The 23,184-nt window shown below is 36.2% G+C and overlaps 1 protein-coding gene across 2 annotated transcripts in view; it reads left to right on the top strand.

The window, feature by feature from the left end:
- Positions 1-23,184, top strand: part of TAF1B (TATA-box binding protein associated factor, RNA polymerase I subunit B) — a 44,247-nt gene that overhangs the window by 8,138 nt on the left and 12,925 nt on the right. For both annotated transcript variants that reach the window (XM_085574534.1, XM_021525421.4), the window contains exon 8: positions 5,837-5,936. In XM_085574534.1, coding sequence (XP_085430660.1) covers positions 5,837-5,936 — 100 coding nt within the window. The remainder of the gene's footprint in view (positions 1-5,836; positions 5,937-23,184) is intronic.

Raw genomic sequence — 23,184 nt, 5'->3', positions numbered from 1 at the left:
CAAACAATACCAGCACTATACAGTGATCTGAAATGCAGAAAAGTAACTTCATGCAATGGAGTTGAATTAATATAAGATCATTTTGTCTTCATATCTTTGTATCTGTAATTATCAGAGTTCAGAATAATACCTTTTAATATGGTAGAAATAAATTGTGCTAATAATAGGGTTTGATGCTAAATGGAGACTGTCAGGCTACTGCTGACAATGCAGCTCTCTTCTCTCCCCTGCAACAAGGCCGTGAACACTTTCCTTATGGACTTTAGGAATGAAAAAGAATTCACCATCTCTTCTTGTTGGCAATAAATATTTTAAATCAGGCTGAAATAAGTTCAGGAATTCCTAGATTTTCCTTGGAAAACCTTTTTTATTCTGATAGCCTTTTTTAACAACTGTTGAAATATTGGGTATTTCTAAACAGATGATGAAAAATATTACTTGGCCAAAATATAAGGAATAGAAATACTCAAGTAAATACATTGGCAAATCAAATTGAAAACTCAGACAAAATAAGGGAAAAACTGATTTAAAATTCAGTGCTTTAATTTTTACTTTTCAAATACATAACGTGGCAGTTAAAAGGCAACGCAGGGAGTACATTATCCCCCACGTGTGGTGCTTACAGCTGGTGTAGCTGCTGAAAGTGTGATGAATGCAAGGGGCTTTTTCCCCCAGAGCCTGATGTTCCATCATAGCCTCTCTCCCCTGGTGTGCCAGGTTCCACCTGCACTTTTCTAACTTTGTACAAACTTTCCAAGAGGGATGGATATTCAAGGATCTTATTTGCAAGTAATTTCCAAAAGGGGAGTTTATGTCTTGAACTACATTAATTACTACTAGATAATCAATTGCTATGCAAAACAATTTTACCTGTTGATTTTACTTTAGGGGTGGCTGTTGCCTTCATTGATCAGAATTGCACAAACCATTGCATATTTGCATAACTGGATATGCTATTGCAGAAAAGATGCTTGTAAAAGTTTCATTAAAATTCTACAATATTCAGAATTCAAACTAATACCCTGCAATACAAAAGTATTTATTGAGTAGATTAAGAAATAGTAGAACTCAAAAGTAGTGCTCATTAACAAGATTTTTACTGGCTACATTCTTTCTTAGGAAATTCTGTATGAGTCAGAACTACCATAACATATTCTGTAGTTTTGTGAATGATTAGCAAATAAATAATGTAAAACCTGTCTGATAATGTTTGTAAATGGCAAAAATCCAAGTAGTAAATTACAATTTCTGGGGTAGAGCAACTTGTTTACACAAAAGAATTGTTGGTTACCCCATTCTGTTAGGAGAGAAAGTTAATAATTAAATATATATTCTTCGGTTATTGTATCTTGGAAACTGTCTCTGGAAGCATTGTTAGCTCATACCAGGCAAAGACATCTTCACATGTTTCTGTCTTAATACAGTGGTGTGGTTGGAAGAAAACCCAACCCAGCAACAATTGTTGAAGTCAGCTGTCAAGAGGGAAGATAGATAGTTTTGTTTGCAAATGAATGGTAAATAATTGTATTTGGCACATTAAAAATTGGAGATTGCAGAAAAGATCTTGGAAAAAGAACCTGGAGACTATTCTCTGGACTAATATCCTTAAGAGATGAGCACACTTGAACAGATTTAGGGAAAACATGAAAGCAGTAAAAAGGTTGGAAAAAGATAAAAAAATCAAGTAGCAAATATAGCACAGAATGGCATAATCTAAAACTAATAATTGGAAATTGAAATAAGATTATTTGAAAGAGAAGATAAAATGTAATTAGATAGAGTTTATGTGTGTAAGACTGTGTAAATCAAAATTATTCAGTAACTTTAAATGCACTGAACATATGAACTGGATTAAGTACAGAAAATGAAGTTTAAAAGAATGTTATTTGTATTGCAAAGTTTTACCATGATATGATAGTTATATAAGACTGTAATTATGTTATCATGCTTCCCTCCCTACCCTTAAGGTCTTTGCCTTTCAACAAGTTTGATGAAGAAGTAGAAAGAATTTTAAATTGCATGAACTACCATAAAATACTTGTTTTCTGACTTCTGAATATTTAAGTGTAAAAAATCAGACAATGTTCACATTTTTGCATGCATTAAGATACAAAATAACGACAGACTGAAGATGAAAACTATGCAGAGAAATCATTAAGTATTCAGCATTACCTTTTAAGTCTTTTTGTAGGCAAATTGTTTTATTTAAACCAGCTGAATTAGAGTTCTGTTTAAAGTTCTGCCTTGTTTTTTCCTCAGTTTGGTTTTCTCTATAACCTGAAGTCAGCTGACTACCACTCCTCCCTTGTGATACATGCTTGGGCACTACGGTCGGGCAATCTGCCAGCTTTTAAAGTATTTACAACACCAAAAATATACTCCTCCTTGCTACTTGACACACTTAGCAGAAAAACACTACAATTACCTCCTCTGACAGGAACATTTTGGTTTAAAAATAACACTTTCAACAACTTTCTACTTATGTCTATGCTACACATTAAATCCTTTTCCATTGCAAATAGTCTTACAGTATTCCATATGATGTATGTTATTCATCTAAATAATAAAATAGTTGGGTTTTGGAAAAGGTTTCAAGATGCTAGACTTCTGAGATTCTGAGAAATAATGCCTTTCAAATGAGGTTATACCTAGTTGTGCTGGCAAGACTAAACTTATAATCAGTTTGTGGCATTACTGTGGCTTTAACAAATGGATTACTTCCTTCTAGCATGCTGAGGACCTAGGATTTTTTTCATACTTGGGCCTTATTAATGTATGTTGCTGCTGTAATTAAAAGAACTTGGTCTGTGTACTACATCTGCCAGTCAAGTTTTCAATCACCTCCCTGATGGAACTTAGTCCTACTGGTGTTTTGACCATCTGTCTGTTAAATGAAAGGTTTGGAGTAACAGCAGACAAAAGAAACTGTTCTGAAGTGCTGTTCCAAATCTGGACTTCTGGATTAAGTGTTAAAACTTGCATCATCAGCACATTCTGTTCACAACAGGTATTTGTGCTGTATTTTTAGAGTGTAAAAACAACTTTCTGAGAGGAAAGAACATTATTTTTTTTTTTCTGGAGACAATCATTCTAAGCTAGAAAAGATATTAATTTTAAGAAGTTGCAGCGCTTTGGTACATCCAAATTAGTGAAAACTTTTTTTTTTTTTAAATGTTTTGGTGGACACTGCTTGTCTCTTGTGGTGTAAGGATGGGGTTCCAGCATCAATTTAAGCTACTCCTAGATTTTGTTGCTGTGATATTGCATAAACATTCCTGTTCTTTCTCTTGCCATGGATACTAGCATTCATCCAATTTATGGTTTATTAGGTGAAAGAGGTACATCTATAGAAAAATTTTGCAAAAGAAAGTTTCACTGGACATTTTAGTGCAGGTTAATGTGCTTCACTGCTGTCCCTTTCTGCCCTGTGCTGGCAGTAATGTTCTGCAGTCATCCGAGTCTGTTGGAGTGAAGCCCTGAAGAGACTTAATTCCCAATCTGATCCTCTGAGAAGTCACACAAGCGCTTTTGTCAGCAGGGAGGAGTGTGTGGCAGGGGACTGAAGGAGGGTGGGATTTCCCATTTCAGAGGCAGCAAGCTGTGAGGGTGGTTTGCCTGCATCACCACTACACCACACCCGAAGCAAGGTCCTGATTGTCTGTCCTCTTCCAGCTGCTGCTGTGCTGGCTCAGGCGTTTGCTGCTCTCGGTGTCGTGGTTCCAGGCCTTTACATCTGACAGCTAATGGTGTGATTGTGCCTTAACATGTGTCAGCCAAAGCTTATCATCAGCTGAGCCAGTAATGCATCACTATTGTTGAAAGGGGAAGGTCCCGCTTCCCTTTTTTCTCCTGCCTGTGTGATGCATCCCCTTCCCTCTGGCAACTATTTCACTTGTAGGGCCATCTGTGAACCTCTTCACAGTTTGTTAGGTGGTGAAAGAAGCCTTGCTGGCAATGGGGTAGCAGGTGGTTTTCTGCTGCTATGTGATTTAAGTTTGGGGAAGAGATGAGCTATAGGAGCTCATGGCTGGATCACAAGGAGGGAGGTCCTGCTAGTTGTGTTGAGCTTTTTAATTTGGCTCAATCAACTTTGTGAAACAATCAAGCTTGTGTTCCTCAGTGTAGTGGATGACTAAAAGGAGCTAAGGAACAGACATGCCAGCTGCTCAGCAGGTCAGGCAGGGTAGCAAGGACCAGCAATGGGGGCTGCATTTGGAGAATAGCCTCACGGGAGCCCAGCGCACATCTCCACTCAGAGTGGGGAAATGCTGTTGCTGCTGGTTGAGGAAAGCTACTGAAATTTCATTAGCGAAATTGCCATTACACAATTTGATTAGAAGGGACTGTGCACCACCTGTTAGTTGTTCACGTAAGAGACTAATAAGCAAAGCTTTGGAACCAAGGCTGTTGGGCAATATGATTTTTCATATTGCTGTTATTTTTCAGGAATCATTATAATTTTTTCTGAGACAGTTTCAAGCATGAAATACACTTTTTATGCTAATCCTGGGTTTAACTAATTTTTTTCAGTTAAACTGAAAATTCACGTAAGACTGCTTAAGAGTAGACTGTAAATGTAAACTTTGCAGTAACTAGCTTTTAAACAGAATTTTAGTCAACTTCAATAAATACACACTACATAACATGAAACAAATAGTGATGAGGCACAGAACAGGGGGATAGCGGGTGGGCTTGTGAATTGCTAGAGGCTCAAAAGGGACATTAAATATTTGTAGACCAAGAAGTTACTAATCTATGTAGCAAGATCAGAGAGGTCCTGTGCAGATAACACTCATCAGCAGGGGAGAAAATTGTTTTCAGTGCTAAAGTTAGTGTCTTCTCTGTTTGTAATGTTAACTTATTCAGATTTAATATACTCTTTAATAAAATTGGTTTGGAGAAGAGATGGGAAGGCATTTCTAGCTTAGTCCTATGGGAGACTACCAGTGTGCCTTAGTGTGGAATGGGTGTGTTGCCTTGTGAGGATATGTGCTTGTTCATTGCTTTCTTGTTCTATTGTGGATATCTTTTAAGATGCTGAATAAGGGGTTTGGTGTAGTGGTAGCTTTTTATTGGTGTCTGTTGTTAAGTCTCATCTTTTGCATATATTTTTTATATATATGTGTGTGTGTATATATATATATATATGCATGTGTGTGTATTCAGGAAAAATAGTAAATAATACTGTCAAACCACTTAGCAAAACCAGTTTTTAACAACAAAGATGCATTATTTGTGTGCAACTAAAATTTAAACTATTTTTATTTATTAGTATATAAAACAATTTCTATTCGTCCCTCAGTAATACTGTTTTTGAAGGGTATCATTATAGAAATATAAGTAATGTGGCTTCAGTTCTATGCATCCACTCATCATTCTGTGATTTTCTTCCCTATCATGTTATCTGAGTCAAACTCCTCCGGCAGAAAGTCTGTGTTTTAAAAGTAAAATTTACTTAAAGGTTTAGATTTAAAAAAAAAAAAACAAAAAAAACCAAAAACCATGCTATTCAAAGGAGGCTTAAAGCAGTTCAAGAAATGCAGTAGTTGAAGAATGTGCAGAACAAACTCCATGTGAACTTGTTGATTGTATGTTTACTGCCATAACATTATTATTTGTCAGTCACATCTTGAACTTACAAGCCTGTTAAATGATTGAACGTGTTTTTGTTCTGTGGAGCATTTCAGGTGTGTAACTGCAGGTTGAATTGCTTAGGTAGCATAATACTGATGTTGTTTCAAATCAGAAGTTGATTTGTATTTCTATTTTATAATAAAGATATGAATTTGTTATCCTGTATATTATTTTGATTTGGTCTTCATTTTTTTCAACGCAGGTTTGTTGTTGAAGGCCATATTCCATATTTGAATGTTTTCCAGCATTTTCCAGAGAAAATGAAGCTATGTGGACTTGATCTTAAGATCTTTTGTGTAGAGGTAATTTTTTTTCTTAAAGGAAAAGTTAAAAACACCCCAACCAAAATCTAGTTATTTAGTGGTATTTTAATTATTTTGGTCACTGTACTAATAAATTGATTAAATCAATTGTTATATAATAGGGATCATGCTTTACAGTATTGGAGTCTGGCAGAAACTAGTGCACTCTGTGACATGGAGTGCTTTAATCTTTAACTAGTCTTATTAAACTGATTACCTAAGTTAGAATGAAATCAATAAGTACTTGTGGAGAAAAGGGTATTCAAAACTGCTCTCAAAACACTCAGAAATAGAATTTAGCTTCAAGTGTAAAGGCTAGATATTATCCCTTTTGGTACTTACTTGAAATATCTATTGAATTTTTTTGTAATTCCATATTCTTTTAATAAAATATGGTTTAGATGCTATCCCTTGTTCAGTTCCTTGCTGTACTGGTTGAAATATATCAAACCTAAAATCTACATGAGGGGATACAGCTCTTCTAGGAACTGAATAGTAACAGTCTTGAGTGAAATTTAATTTCCCTTATCTAAGATACTTATGTGTTGTAGTAACAATTGCCCAATGGCATTTCAGTTGCAGATAAAAATTTATTACAGATTTTTGAAGTGTGCAAATAAAATCTCAGCTTTTAAGAGCAGAAAGCATCAATATCAGGAGATGAATTTAATACAACCTCTTGATTTCTTGGTCTTAGATATTTCCTTAGCAGAAAAGATTTTAGTGCATGAAATGCGAGTATAAACTTGGTTTTAAGTCTTTGTCCTTCTTTGCCTCTGTATTCTGGATGAGTTTTTGTTTTATGAATTGCAGCTGTAAAGCTTGTACCGTACCTCAAAGTGGGAGAACTGGTTTACTGAGAGGAGATGAGTTTCCTTTGGAGGATCCTACTGTTTCCTTTTGGGATAGGGCTGCTCCCTTAATTTCCGAAGCATAAGTAGATATCCACATTAACCAAGTAATCTCTTAACTGTGTTTTCACTGAGATATATAGGTACAGTTCTGTAAGCTTACTATACTATTTGTTTTCCAGCCATTCCATTATTATTGTGGCTTCCTCTTTTTAGAAATATCTGCTCCTTACTCTACCTTCAATGTTACTTTAGTAAGGCATCCTCAGTTGTATTTAGTTGTAATGGTTTTTACTACATCATGAGGCTGATAATTGCAAAATCCTTACTAGCGCTTTCCTACATCTCATGTTTCTCACTGCAGCACTGGGATTACCAATGTCTTACTGTGTCTAGTTTTGGCATCTGAGTTTTGAGAAATTTGAGAGAATGAGGTTATTGTCCTGGAGCAGAAAGTGAGATTGTGTAATACTCCATTCTGAAAATATACCTTACATTCTTTTCTGCTTTGCTCTGTATTGAATATTTTGTAGACAATGACTTTAAAAAACTTTATGATATTATGGCTGTTATAACCAGGCGTGTAAGTTGTTCTAGTGCCATTATTTGTTGTACTTCAAATCTGGTTAATATAAGCTGCAAACATGTTCCAAAATATCTGTAACTGATGGGATTATTCCATATGTCTCCTTTTTAATTTTGAACAGATTTTTAGTTCATTTAGTTGTGTCCTATGCATCCCAAATTTGAATCAAGAAGTAATTTTGTTACAGTAACTTGAAGGATTTGAAATCATACTAAATATCGCTTTATAAGTTAAGTGCAGATGGAGCCTAACTTGATGAGGCTCATCTTGTATATAAATATTCTCAGTGGCTTCAAGAGGTTTTTTTGTAACAATTTCCCACATAGGCAAAATATGCTGAATTTGTACAAGGTTGAAGTTGTTACAGGTGTTAGAAAAGTAAATGCAACATTATTATGAAGTGAGTCATCTACTTTCTGTGTAGTGGCATGTGTGTGTATACAATATACAAAGGGTTTTTATGACTTGTCACTTTGTAGTAGTTTTCCATATGCAGGGAATGGGACTAGTTTCAGGCTTCCCAGCTGTGATAAATTTCTGTGTTGTGTAATTTAGGAATGGAATCTGTATCACTGACAGTTTTTCCCTGTGTTGCATCCTGTTTAGCAATTAGAGGTGATTGCAGCATCTGCCGTGCAAGGAGAGGCTGAGGTCTGGGGGCGAGGTCAGTAATGTGTATGAATGTCTGTCAGGGAGGAGTGAGGATGGCATTGTGCTTTCTTTTTGGTGGTGTGCAGTGGAAGGACAAGAGACAACTGAAATACAGGGCACAAACTGAAAAACAAAAAATTCCATTTGAATATTAAACTTTTTCACTGTGTAAGGTGATTGAATGCTGGAGCAGGTAACCCTGGACCACTGTGGAGTCCCTGTCTTCAGAGGTACATAAAACCTGATGGGACACAGTCCTGAGCAGCTTGTATTATTTTATTGATATAATCTGTTCTCCAGCTGCATGTTATTTCTGCATGAAGTAGGGATACTTCTTTAAGATCTTTAAGATATGTATCCTCCACTTTGCTTTTAGGGATTTATCTTTATCCTTATACAAAAGTGATTAAATCATCCCTTTTGCCTTGAACTATCAACAACTTGTCTTTGCCATAGGTCTGTCTTGGCATGCATTTCTGACTTGGGACTGTATACCAAATTATCTTTCAATTATTATTTTCTTGTGCTTAAAAGTTTGTTGTGCTTTGCTGCCTCAAGTTGGCCTTTAGCTTTCATTACTTTTTTATAAAACACATTCTTTTTCTGTGTATATTACCTTTAATGCATTGTAAAGGGATTTTTTTTTTAATGTCCAAAAGTAACACTTTGTTTTCATTCTCACATTCTTCACTCACACACAAATGTAAATATATATGTATATATAGGTAAGCAGGTCACTCCCATGGATGTTAGGCAATATGATTTACTAAAGTACTGAAGATAACAACCACGTCCCTTTGGATATGTGCTGTGTGCAGCAGGATAGGATAGGTGTAGTCTCATAAGCATCTTTCAGATCCTGTTGTGCTAAAGAGCTTTGGAAATGGTTGTCTCTGCATGCACAAGTATCTGAACTTGGCAGAGAGCATGATGTGTGGCCTCAGAGAAGTTCCCTTCTCTGTCTCTTCTCCAAATTTAAAAGTAAACTTTAGGAAAAAACAAGTTAAAAATACCTTTTTTTCTTCCCCCCAGGGATGGGGAGACCTGGAGAAAGTAGAGCTTGGTGGGTTAGTTGAATTCTTTTCAGATCTGTCTACCAACTTGTTCCTGAAGACAAAAGGAATGGGTATTTCCTGAATTATCCTTGCTACTACTTCTTCTGCCCTGGGGTGTGGTCATGGAATGGCTTCTCTCTATAAGCCTTTCTTCATTCCACCTCCCCTTTCACCTTCCCTTTCTCTTAGGTGGAAGTGGCTGCACAATTCTTAATCCACATGTTTTAAAGGGCCACTGAATGTTTTAGTGTTGACAATGTTGTTGAAACACCTTGCTGCCTAGCAATCTGTCTCTTAAAAATATTTTCAGTTTTGTTCTCTCTTTTTGGGGTTTTTGTTTGTTTTTTTATAATCCAAAGTATTGCTGCCTATAACAAGGAATGTACTTACTTAAAAAGATTTGACATTGCCAGCATGATAAAATTACCATCTATGCTACTTTTTGATTGTCTTAGAATAGCTTTTTTTTGTTTCTTTTTATACATCCAGCTTCCAACTTAGATTAACAGAAGCACTGTTTAGTTTGAATTCTGCTCTAATTTGCCTATTTCCGTCCCTGGATATCTTGATTCTTAAATGACTCCAAGTGTTACTCTCAGAATTTTTCATGATACAGAAACATTTTGCAAACTTCCAGCTAAGAATGGTGTTAGCATTCTTCCTTACCTTTGCCTGTGGAAAATTCTTGAATGTATTCTGGTAAAGCAGCAGAAATATACTCTGCTAGTCATAAACCACTATTGTGGACAAGAGAATTACAGAGAATATCTTCTTGCTGATACCTTGTTTTCTTCTGGTTTAGTGGCTTCTCATTCTGCATTAAAATTTTGTTTCTTTCTATGTTGGATTAGGCCAGTAGCTCTGGGCAGCTCATCTGTGTTCAGTTAAATGACTTTTAATTAAATGCTCCATTGTGAACTGATGTTAGCTTTGATGGAAAATTGAGCAGTTTGGAAACAAATGTTTGCTGCTCTAGAATTCATCCAAAGCTTTTCTTTCCCTAAAGGTGACCAGTGATGGGTATTGAAGTAGATGCTATAATGTATTTATGAAGTAGACTAGAATCTTCAGCTCTTTTAAGAATATGCCAGTTGAGCATGAATGTTTTATTCTGTATGATGCTTTGGCTTCATTTTATTTGTGTTGGAGGAATGCATGCCTTGCTCTTATGCATTTACAGACACACCCTCCCTAGTTTGGTTTAGTAAATTTCTTTCCTCTTTTATTTAGGAGTGAAAGGCTTCCCTGAAAAATTGAGAGATGATCATTCTTCTCTGTTCTGCTTGGAAACTTTCCAACTCTTTCATTTCTTCTTTTACAGTATTCTATAGTTCGTATTTTCTTTTTCTTCTTCTCTTCCATTTTTTTAAGTGTTACTTGGTTTTATTCTTGGCAGCACTTTGGTATCCATATTTTTCTAGCACTAATCCTTTTGTCACCCATCTTTCCGTGTCAGCTTCAGTCTCACTTCTGTTGATCATATGAGAGATCTGATTTCTGAGATGAATTTGCCAGGCTGCTCCTTGCCTAGCAAATCGAGCATGCTTCTGTTTTGCTGCTTTCTTCTTCATGATGCTCTTTCCTGCAGAGCAGCTCTTGAGTTTTGATTAAAGTTACATTCTTCCAGTGAGACTTAGTGGTAATTTTTATTTGATTCCCCTTTAACTTTACTTTGAAAAAGGAAAAAGGTTTTTCAGATCAGCTTCTTATGGGAGCTGGAGCTTCAGTCCACTCTCCTCTCCTGACCTTACAAAGGTTGCTTGACTGACAGGATATTTTTAGCTTCTGTTTTTCCCCATTGCCATAGTTGTTCAGGATCCATGCCAAGCTAATCATTCAACAGTTCCTGAATCTCCCTTTTTACATTTTTTTAAATACTGCATATTAAAGTGGAGAGCCTTTTGATGTTTAGAATTTCTTAAGATTATTTAAAAAACAACATTTGTGTTTCAGAGAACTCAATTATTTCCTTGAAACTTCATCTTTGTAAATTATCTGGGCTTCTCCTTAGTAAAATACTCCATTTTATCAGATAGTGGTTTACTTTTTTGCAGACTTAATTTTTCTCTTCCTTATGTGTGATTTTAATGCAATGGATCAGTATTCTTTTTCCAGTTATAGCACAGTCTTGCTTTTCTTCCTATTTCATTACTTACCTCTTTACTTGTGGCATTGAAATTCAAGATTTTTGGGTTGTTTGGGTTTTTAAGTTTCCCTGCTGCTTACAGCCTAGCCACCTTTACATTGTGTTTCATTGCAGAATAGCTACAGTTTCTTGTCTTTTTTTTTCATCTAGGAGATTGTCTCTGAGCACTGCAGTCCAATGCCCCCCCATACTTCAAAAGGGGGGACTTTTTTGGTGGTTTTCCCTTTAGCCAATTATCCCACAATAAAAAGAGGAATATGGCAGATCTGTCTGGGAGTGTAGCGACCTACCAGGACTGTATTTGGAAAGGTCTACTTGAGAAGAAGCTTTAAACTCAGGACTTGTATCCTTGTGCAGTACCACCCAGTGTGGGACTTGTCTTCCACATTATAAATGACATGTAATGTTAATCATTTATGTTACCATATGATTATATGTTCCAGAGTTTTACTATTGCAAATTGGTTAAACATATGGAACCTCACATTAATATACTTTATCTCATTCTCTTCATTAAAGGCAATATTACAATCAGAATATGGTTGCTAATACTTGTACCATATAAACACTTTGTGCCTTGTGTCAACCAACAACTCAGTAGCTTAGTAAAACTGCTTTGAATTACATGGGGATGTGCCACAAAAATGTATATTAATCAATTCAGCTTTGTTCAAGCATAGTAAAAGCCATTTTGTTTTGTAAATTTAGCTGAAAAGTTGAAGTAATTTAAGACGCCTCCTGATTTTGATTTCCCTGTGAATGTTGGGGGCAGAAGAACTGTCAGGTAGCCTGGAGGAAAACATAAAAATGGAGGGTTTCTCATGGATTAAGGAAAGACAGTTGCTCTGTGATTTGCCAGTTACCTGCCATATATTGCCAAAAGCAGGAATTGGTTAGTCCTTAGCTTTCAAGCATCATGGCTCAATTGTAGAAATAATTTGGCATTCAATCCCCAGTAATTTCTAATAATCTTTACCAGTTTGTTACAAAGTGTGAGGGGATTTGTGTAAAATATGCTGCTGGGATTGTTTGAATAATTTAACTATCTTCTGACCAGAAGTAGCATCAGTATTACGGGTTTATTGCAAACTAATTCTTTGAATTTACAGTACTTAATAACACAAGGAAACTATCACTCCTGTATCTAAATGTATTGCTTGGTTTATTCACATTGGAAACACTTGTTTGCATTTTGGTTTAGATACCTTGAGCTGCTTTTGGTTTGTTTCCTGCCGTCAGAAGCATATCACAGATATTTTACTGTGTTTGAAGTGTATAAACTTAGATAGGATCTTCCCTGGGAAGCTTTGAAAAGTAGCTGCTCTCTCACTTACTGAGAGTATTTTCATTAGGTCACATAAATGTAGATAGCAAGGAAAGATAGAGATTAGCAGAGGGACTGTTACTAGAGTACTGATACTTCTCTCTTCTTGCCTACAGTCAGCTCTTCTGGAGGTCTCTGCAAGCTTGCAGAGCTTGATAACAAAGCCTAAGGACTTTTTCATCATTCTTTTCAAACAGAAAGAATGAATAATCTTATCACATAACAAAAGATCCCTGGTGACCCTAATTGCACCACAAGGAAGAACAAGTTCTGTCCTTGAACCATGAAGTGCTCAGGGAAAACCAGGTGGGATGGTGTTAGGAATGTCCGTAGAGTGTTTGTGGCATAAATTCATATGAAACTGTAATATTGACCACTGAAGATCCTTGGAAATCTCACTATGGCTGTTTTTAGCATCACTAAAAGTATAGGTACTTGTCTTGCTCTTCAGGCCAATGTGTCCCTTCAGTTTCTCCTGTAATTCCTTGATTTCTACCCTAAACTGGCTGGAATGTGGCTGAGTGCTTTCACACAGCAAATGATAGTTCATTCTTTGCAAATGTTTTATATCAAAGATGCTATTTATGGTACTGTAATTTCATCAACTTAAAAGCAAAGGATTAGAATTTGCTTCATTACAGAGTTTGAGTATGTGAATAGAAGTTCATAAACTTGAGAGTATTTCTTAAGTGCTAGTATTTCTTTAGTTGTGGGTGTGGATTTAGTCTCCTAATTATAGTACTCTCCTAGGAGGGACAGGTGAAGTGAATCACTGTTCTAAGGCTTTATGTTTCTTGTCCCACTGTCTAAGGAGTGATATTCTCTGTATACTTTTGTATTGTGAATATTGCGTGAGGTCATTGTTCTGCAATTGTTATTGTGGAAATGATTTATAATGTTTGGTGACTGTTTTAGTGTTGCTAATTTGGTAGGTGATAACAATGCTATGCTAGTAACATGTTAAGTAATTTTCTAGTCCGAAGATGGATTTTTAAATAAAATGGTCTGCTGACCATTTTTGATGAATAAACAATGTAGGAAAAAGTAAAATGCATATTGATGATACATGCAAAGATTACTCACACACGCAGAATGAATTTTTGAAGAATGACAATTTTGAAAAGAAATTCCAGTGTAAACAATGGTATACCTGCAAGTTCCTATGTTTTCATAATTCTATTCAGTCTTTGTTTTTTTCAATTTTCCTCTCTTTTTTTTCTTTAATAAAATTCTGAATTCTGCGTGAGCAGTTTGGAATAAGTCAAACATTCCCCTTGTTGCATCTACTGAGATATATAATCTTGGAGCTTCATAGTTATGAGAAATAACTCGTAACTATGAAATACTGCTTGAAATTTCTCAGGCTTCATTCTTGTTCAACAGCTAACATGAATGTCTTTATTCTAGGTGGAAAAAATAGTATTAAGTAAAGAAAAATTGGTTTGCAGTGTTCTCTGAAAGCTGGTGTTATCAATGCTGCCATGTTCATGTACTAGCCTTAGTTTAAATACCTGTGTGGTCTTAATGGTACAGGTTTCTGTAATCCCATTTTGATGAAGTTTTTGAACATGCAGTTGTTTTAGACCAGCTACATTAGAGTTATTTCCTAATAACTCCTGACATCTAATGAAGAATGGAGATGAAAAAAAAATTGTTAATGTATGAATCTATAATGTACTGTATCTTAAATACTGTATGAAGTTTTGATTGGGTATTTTGCTTTTCTTACTCTTATGTTGCAGAAGAACTGAGAGGTACAGTCACAACAAGGATTATCAAACAGGGACAATTTTATTACAAGAAACAATATTATCTACTTATCTTTTAACCTAAAGAAGTGGTGACTAAGAGGAAGATGTGGTGATAGTTTGTAAAACATGTTCAGGAGGCAATTGTTCAATGTCTCTTCCAGTTCAAGGACTGGGAGGTGTCAGCAGAGGTTATTGGTTTGCATGTTCAGAATCAAACAGCAGGAGATGTGGCTTCATATGTTTTGTGGGTAGCAGGTGAAACTCCTTGCCTTAAATGATGCTCTGGATGTTAAAAGTGCCAGATGCTGACTGTACAAATATGGAGGAATAGAGATCTGGAACAAAAGAATAGTGAGATCTCAGTGCTGAGTCAGCCACAAATGGTATGAAGCTGGACAGATGTTTGGTAGTGTTGTGGCTTGTTTGGTTCTTAAATTCCTCTGTGCACATTTTGCTTGCTCGCTTCTGGGTGCAAGGCTAAATAGATTATTTTGATTGATGTGGTACAGTCACTTTTTTTTTTTTTTTTTTTTTTTTTGTTCTGGAGTTTCAGTTAGACTTTCAGTTTGTGGGTTTTGTGTTCTGGGGAGACTTTTTTAAAGATTGTAAAACTTCATTTTTCATTAACTAGTTATCTTAGAACAACTCTTTTAAAGTCATAGTTCAAGCCTTTAAGTGAACTAAATATGGTCTGATAAAGTTTCACATTTAGAGATCTCAGTGTGTTTCTTACTCACAATGAAAAATGTTGAAGAATGATTAAATGGTAAAAGTATACAAAATCATTACATAAAATGGGTATGTCTAGCCTACACCAAAGAATTCTAAGCAATAAATATTACATATTTTTCTTAAGCAAAACTTTGCTATTTGAAAAATAGCTTGTCTTTTTCTAGGGATCTTTGGGTTTGTTTTCATGGAGGAACTATAAGGGAATTGCTTGCTTAATAACTCACAATGTAAAATTCCTTACTGTTGAGTAGTAGTGATGATCCCAATGTCAGGAGGAAGCAGGAACACTTTCAAGAAGCCTGGTCTAGAAATGTGGCAAGAAGGGAAACATGAAAAGCCATGTAAGAGTAAATAAATTCTAGGTCATGGGGGAGCCATCCTGGTCTGAAAGGGACTGCTGCTTAAGGGGTTTTGCACTTCACCCTTAATATTTCTGAACAGTCTTCAGTCCTGTGCAGTTCTCTTTGGGCCCTAACAGCAAGTACAGGTCTTGATTTGTGAACAGATTAAGTTAATACTCTATCTTCATCTCTTTGAGTACTGATTAAAGTTTTACGATTGAGCATATGAAATTTAGGAATTACTGAAGAGAACATCTCAGCCTTTAGCTGAGACTCTGTAAGTGCTCTAGGGTGTAGTCATTACAATTTCATCTCATATTGTTTCTAAACTGAGATAGTGTCTTAGTTCAGCATGCAGGAAGTAGTGAGCTGTTCTTAATCTTTTCCTTTTCCTCATTTAATACGGAGTTCAAGCGTGCATTAGTAAAAGCCACATGAAACCAACTCAGTTGCAGAATACTTGGTCCTTTCTCCTCCTTTGGTGCTGGTCATTCCCCCGGTCACAAGACGGCTGCTCCTGCTGGGCTGGGCTCTCAGGGCTGGTGTTGTGCTGCTGTGTCCCAGGGTGGAAAACTGGGACAAAGACACTTGCCCGAGGGACTGAGGTGGGTTTGTGCCACAGTCATGAAGAAATCTGAAGATTTTCTAAATGCTGTAAAATGATGCCTGTATTTATTTTTCTTTCCACACTAGCTTTCTGAAGGATTTTGTATCCCTTAATAATCTGCTACTGGCTAAAGCACGTCTTCAAGTCATCACACAGCTCTTAGGAAACTGCTGACATATGGATTCTTTAACACTCTTAGGTTTTGGTGGATTGCACATATATTGTTTTAGTTTGGGTCTGATTCAAACAGAGTAATTCCTGACTAAATCTGTTCATGAACTCATAAATGCAGGTCAAAATATTTGCTGTTTTCTTCTGGAGAGTTTGGACTGGAATGGTAGCAGCTTTCTGCTTCCTAGAAAAGCTTATCCATCAGACTGGCTTTTAGTCATGTTCCTCTGTTTGCTGAAGTCTTCCTCTCAAGATATACCAGGTATAATGTGTAAGAGCTTCTTTTCCTGACTAAAATTGGAATGATGTTAATTGCCATATGAATTATTTCTTGTTTTCATTGGTAACTATTTAAAGAATTCAAATTCAGACAGAAGCTGGTCATTCTTGTTTATTAAAAAAAAAAAATTAGAGAAGAATAAAATTTTATCTATACAAATTCTGCTGATTAGCTATGCTGCACTTACTTTCCCAAACAAGAAGGAATTCCTGCTTTGGTCTGCTGGTGTTTTGAGCTATCTTAATCTTAAGTATTTGGGGGGGGGGGGGGGTGTCTGTATCTATCAGAGGGGCTTTTTTACTTTGCCTAGCTCTGTGTTTTTTGTGCAGTTTAGCAGGTGCATGCAGGACTTGTCTAGGATAGAAAGTAGTGCAGAATGAAAAGAAGCAAGGGTGAGGCTTTTATTTGAAAGGAAAAAAGCTGAGGAGGAAGTTCACTGCTGAAAGGGTTATTGTAATCAAGTTTATCATGAGAGCTTGCTGTTGTGTAACAGAAACTCTAGCTTGTCCATACCTGTCTTTAAGCATTACTTAATGAAGAAAGAAAACAACCCTACCAAAGTATATATGAAATTCAAAAAAATTTGTTTTCTAAACTCTTAAAGTTCAATACATTATGATAGTTCAGTTCCTTATTGGAATCCTCAATGTATTTTTAGAATGACTACATTTTTTAGAAAAGTGATACTTGACAGAGTTTGCTTGTGAGCAGGAACAAGGTAATGCTCAAGCATGTGTCTTTCGTGGTTTAATAATATTGAAACTCATTTATTCAAAAACCACTTTAACTAGGAATCATGTAATGAAAAATATGTCTTCCTCTGAAAGTAGCCCATTAAAAAACCTGTTAGGCAGCCAGTTTTTTTTTTTTCCTAGTAGAGAAGGACTGTATTAGATGTTCAGTTGAGTTTTTTTCTTTGTATGTAGGTTGCTGGCTTATCCTCATGCCATCTTGAATTCTTCAGTAAAGAGTGCCTGTATCAGTTTAATGCAGTCTAATACCCTACCACCTATTTTTTTTTTCTCTCAAAAAGGCATAAGCTTTGTTTATTGAGTCATTTTCTAAAATTAATCTTTTTGCTGTATAAAGGCTCTTTTCACTTGCTCTACAGCAATGACCAAGAGGAATTTGGGATTTTAGGATGTAGTAGTTGTTACAGCTGAAACAGTTATTAAAAGGAGAGAGGATGTGAGAGCCTGCCAGTGTGACTTCTATGATTTTCAAATGGTATCCCGACATTTTCTTCTTCTCTTCTGCCTGTTTGTTACCTGACAGATAACTTTGGCAACCTGTTTGCTTGTCTTTCAGGTGGACAAATTGATTTGCTTTTATTTCTTCCTTCTGCTTGATGGCAGGCTTGTAAAGGAGCAGCTTTACTTGTGTGCTTGGTCTCTTTGTGTTTTCATGGAAGAAGTTTCATGAGATGCATATTTCTTTGCAGTTACCTAAATGGAGTTATAGCAGTTTCACCTGTCTTCTTCTTGTGATTTGGTTTCCTTTTAATAATTCTAGGCACACCCTCTGGCTGTTACATCAGCATCTGTATGTTATTCATGGATATCAGGGTTTGGAGAAATCTGTCCACTCATTTAAATGCTCTCCACTCATTTAAATGCTGTCCACTCATTTTAAATACTAATTTGAGTATAATTTTCACAGTTACTACAGTCCATGTAAGAATGAACTCACTGAGTCAGACGTGGGGCACATGGAGTCTCTTCTCCTGTTTCAGATGTGACCGAGGAGAGGAGGCAGGAGCAGAGTGCAGGGGTTCTTCCCTGTCCACTTTCACACTCACCAGGAAATCACAAGCCTAGGGTGTTTCTGTACAGCAGAGTGACAGTGCTGACAGTGCCATGGAATCTCAAGATGGTTTGGGTTGGAAGGGACCTTTAAAGAGTCTCTTCAAACATTGCCTGTGTCTTTTCTGTATATCTTTTGCTCTGACAAAGAAGGCTTTCCTGAAAACACTGCACAGAATCTAACCATGTAACAAAGTTGGCTACATTTATTTTTTCCCAGCTAGGTTAAATGGCAAAAAAAGTTTCAGTATTTCCTATTTTTTTGAAGTTTGTATTCATCATAATACACTGTGTTAAAATATCTTTAATTTGTGTTTGATGGCTATTGCATTAGTTTGTGGCTGTTTCAGGTGTGATGGTGGTTGTGCCTGAGAGATAGAGGTCAGGCAAGGGGGAAAACCAATGTTGTTTAAAAATAAATTTGCAATATTTGCTGGTGTAGGTTTATAAGGGAGGTAGCCAGATGAGTAGTACTGTAAGAACACACCAAAAAAAAAAAAGAAAAAAGCCCATTAATGACCATATTAATGATCTGGTATGTAATCATTGGTCCACAAGGTAATTTAATTCAGTTTTAAATACTAGTTTGGATGTAAATTTCACAGTTAATACAGTTATTGTCTCTACTGTCAAGTCTTTTATGCAGTCTGCATGCACTGTGGCTGCTGTCATCCCACATCAGGCTCATGCTGCAGATGACCAGATATATCTGAACCAGTTGAGCAGCAGAAGCAAAGGAAGGTGAGCCAGGTGCCATAGACAACTTGACTGCTCTGCACATTGTTGGTACCTAATTTTACCTTATGTAAATGTAAAGCCAGCTTAGGTTCCTGGGAATGTATGTTTCAATACAGGCAGTGTTCAAAGATTTTTACACACACTAGGGTAACCATTTGGTTTATTATTTTTACAATAAATATATTTTATTTTATGGGCATGCCCTGCTTTACACAAGGTTTGAAGCAAAATTCTGGATTGTGTTGCAAAAACCCCTCCTTCAACCCTCCTAACTTGTTTTCCAAACCTACAAGTCAAATGGCTTTATTAATCTATTTCCTGATAAGTTTAGTACAGGCTTTTTCAAACTTGGTGTAAGTTGAATTTGTCATCTTAAAAATGATGACGCCTTGCATATCCAACTCTAAGCACTAGAAGATTTCCTGAGATTTACAAAAAGCTGATAATATAAAAATGAGTCAGACCTTATTAGGTCACAGTATTAAATGGTCATTAAAGAAATCCCTTGGGAAAAATGTCCGTTATGGAATATAAGCAGCACAAAGTAGGTAGAACTTCAGAGAATGTGTAGGCATGGGGAAGAAAGGGTCCCAAGATGGAAATGCACAGGTAGAAGGATAAGGAAGGGAATTGTGCTGCAAAAAAAGTACTGAACAGGAAAGAAAGATGGACGGAAAAAATATAAAATGAATAATTTAGAATAACTGTGCAATTATTTATTTTCAGAAATAATAGAACATTATCATTATAACATAAGCTAAGTTGAGAATATTGTGAATATGTAAGTGACGGATATTTTCCAGATACAGGTGAAGGAAGTGGCTTACACAGTTATCCAAGAAGAGAGTCAGACCACATTTAAAGCAAGAAACTATGGAGCCTGCAAATTGTTCTAGAAAGCCAGACAGTGCATACTATTTTCTGCTTGTTGATCAGCAATATTCTGATATTGTCCAAACAAGTAGGAGAGGCTTAATCTTGGCTTACTCAAAGCAATTACCTGTTACTGTGATCTGATTATCATGCTAATAGTTTGGCTCCTCTGCTCCTGAAAACGAGTTTGTTGTTTTCTAATACAGGTGAAAAATGCCATGTAACTTTGAAAGATAGACAACTGATTTAAATAGTTTAATGAATATTTATCATTATGAAAATCTTGAGACACTTTTTCACTGACTCAACAATGTGTATGTTGTTTTTCTGTGCTTAGGGGGCAGGGGAAAGTACTCTCAAGTAGTACTAATCTTCTATACTGCTTTCTGGAGTGACCTTATTTGTCACATGTGTGCATAAGATACAAAGATTTTAAAAACAAAGCTTAAGGAAAGGTCTTGGCAACCTCTGTAGTCCATCTGGACAAGTGGACAAGTTATAGACTCTGTCAGCATTGTTGATCGGTCTTGAAGGAATCCCAGCTTGTGAAACACCTGAAAAGGGTAGCAGGTGGAATAGCTTTAAAAGGATATTTTGTCAGTCTTCGTGGAATTATTAGGTGCCCTTAAGGGTTTGTAACTTGAGTTTTATATGTGGTTTTTATTGTGTTCCCCAGGTTCCCAAAACAAGGTGAGAGCGTAGTAACTTCATGTGATGATGGACAGGGGAGTTGTCCTGATATATAGCACAAAAGTACATTCTGAATTTTTAAATTTATGATTGGATAAGTGAAAGTTATACTTGGAGAGTGTGTGGCATATGATCTAACAGTGTCCTCTATTGTCCAAGTACTCCTCCCTTGGGGTTTAATCATGGATTGCTGGAGGCAGAGTTTTTTATCTGAAGGAGGGAGGACCTGGCTCTGGGTCTTACTTTCCTAGTGGATTTGCTGGTTGGCTTCCAGCACAACTTGTTTTATCAGGTGTTGTGGTTTTTTTTTTTTTTTTTTTTTTTTTTTTGTTTTTTTTTTTTTTTTCCCAGAGCTATTTAGCTGGATAGAAGGTGGTAACTTTTAATTTTGAGGCTGCTTGTTTGATGCATCTTTCTTCTTCTTAATATTGTCTCAACATTTGCTGTGTTGGTTGTGTGGAATTTGGGAGTTCTTTCTCTTTTAACTCTTCCAGTATATTTGAAATTTTGCAGAATATAAGATTTTTCTGTGTGAACCCACAGCTCTTTCAGAGTTAAACAGAGTATGAACAGGGCGTACAGTGTCTGGTGAAAACAGCCAGTGCTTGGTTATGCAGAAACCCTTCAGTGTCCTTAGCCCTGACCTTTCAGCCTTCAGCCCTGTGCTGTGTTCCAGGCAGGTGTGACCTTGTGCTGGATACAGCTGGGCTTGCAGCTTCCAATTCCAGTGGTGACTGCAAGTAGGGGTTCAGTTCAGCCTCACCATCATGGCACAGCACTGGCACTACTGCAGGGAATGTTTTTGAGCTTAGGGTTTAAACCCTGGGAAACAGCAGCTGATTTGGTTGACCTTTATCTTCTGTTAGGATGCACATTCTAAGTGTGTTCAGATCTCTTACAAGCACACATCAGCAAAGAACAGTTTTTGTCTATTAATACTGTTTTTAAAATAATCCAAGTGGTAGCTCTCAGTCTTAATTTTTATTTGTAGTTTTTATACCACTTGTTTGCCTTCAGAAAAAGGAAGGCATTGGTTGTCATTTTAAAGCAGAGCATTCTCTAGCCATTTTGAAAAAGAACCAAATTGCCTTCTGTAAATTGCAAACAAAAGCTTTGAACCAAAGTAGATACTGAGCAGAGGGAAGAAGGTTTGATTCACTAATACTTAGGATAGGAGAGCTGTCTCCTTGCCCTGGTACAGGGAGAGAAGCTCAGGTGATAAAGGTGTCTATTGGAGTCCAAGAGCTATATTCCCTAAAGTAGTTCGGTGTCAGATCAGACTTTGGATAGCTCCACTGGTGATAGTTTAATGTTTGAGAATGGGAATGCTTCAAATTACTAAATTCCCAGTGTCTTAATTTATTTTCACATGCGATATATTATTAAGAAGCTACTAATTCAACTGCTTTTCATTAGGGGAAAGCATATTTCCTTGCTATCTAATTATGAATAGTATTCATGTAATGTTCTTATTTGAATTATGTGGGACTTCAATTTTTCTCCCAGTACACTCAAGAGAAGTTACATGTGATTCAGGTTTTGTTCCCAGATTGGTTTGGTATTCAATTCAGTACTGCTTTTTAGAAGGAATGGGAAGTACTGGGAGTCTGGTCTTCTGCAGAACTCTGGTAGTGCAAGTTTTTCTTGTTTCTCAAGATAGTCCTGAAACAGTCTAAGCCGATTTTAACACTGTTTAGAAACTATAATGAACATGGTACAACTTCCTAACTGTTACAAAAAGTTACATGTGTAATAGTAGGTGACAGTAGAATTATTCATTTGCCTAAGCATGTGTTCATGCAAGTCTGAACTGCAGTTTGAAGGGAGATTTTAAAAAAGACAGTGTAATGTTGGTAATCGCTCAAAACAAAATTTGAGAGGCTAGAGAGCTTATATTAAAACTAATGAAGGCAAATTATTGGATAAAACTACATTAGGTCACATCATGTCTTGCTGTTAACACGGTTACTTTGTAATCTGAACCAAAAAAAGAACAGAAGCCTGAATTCACTTTTGTTCAGGAAAGTTTTGAAGCTGTGAACAAAGTATAAAGATTCTTTTAAAGGAAAGTTCCATATTAGAAATCGACTTAATAAAATCAGTTTATCAATTGACTTTATAAAATATGAATACATTATAAAGTGCTCTGCTGAATTAGAAAAATCCCTGGCTAAGGCAGAAAAATCATTGCTTTTTATACATTTAAAATGGTAAAGTAGCCTGGACAACTGAAATTGTTGCTTTTAGAGGTAAATTCAAGTAATCATTTTAACTGCAGAAAATTAAAAATGTTTAATGAAACAGCTCAGGTATTGTGAAAGGGAGGTCAAACCTTACATCCATACTTACGCAAACTTCAGGTCCGGCTGAGTTCATTATGAATAAACATGTCAAAATCTTTCTGTAAGTTAAATTCTCCTATGGCAGCAAACCTTAGTACAAATTGGGAGAACTTTCTCATGCAGCCAGTGGTTTCAAAAAGAGAATTTCAGATTTCTAATCACTAATACATATGCAAATATGGATTTTTTTAAAACTAAATAAAATGAAAGATTCTTTGGAAGGGTTCTAGAGAATGTGGGCCTGGTGCTAAATGGGAATATGGTCACAAAGATCAAGGAGAAGGCTAAAGTAATGATTGTTCTTTTTGC

This window comes from Lonchura striata, chromosome 3, assembly GCF_050655825.1.
Source record: "Lonchura striata isolate lonStrDom1 chromosome 3, ASM5065582v1, whole genome shotgun sequence".
NCBI lineage: Eukaryota > Metazoa > Chordata > Aves > Passeriformes > Estrildidae > Lonchura > Lonchura striata.
This window is presented reverse-complemented; position numbering and strand designations above follow the sequence as displayed.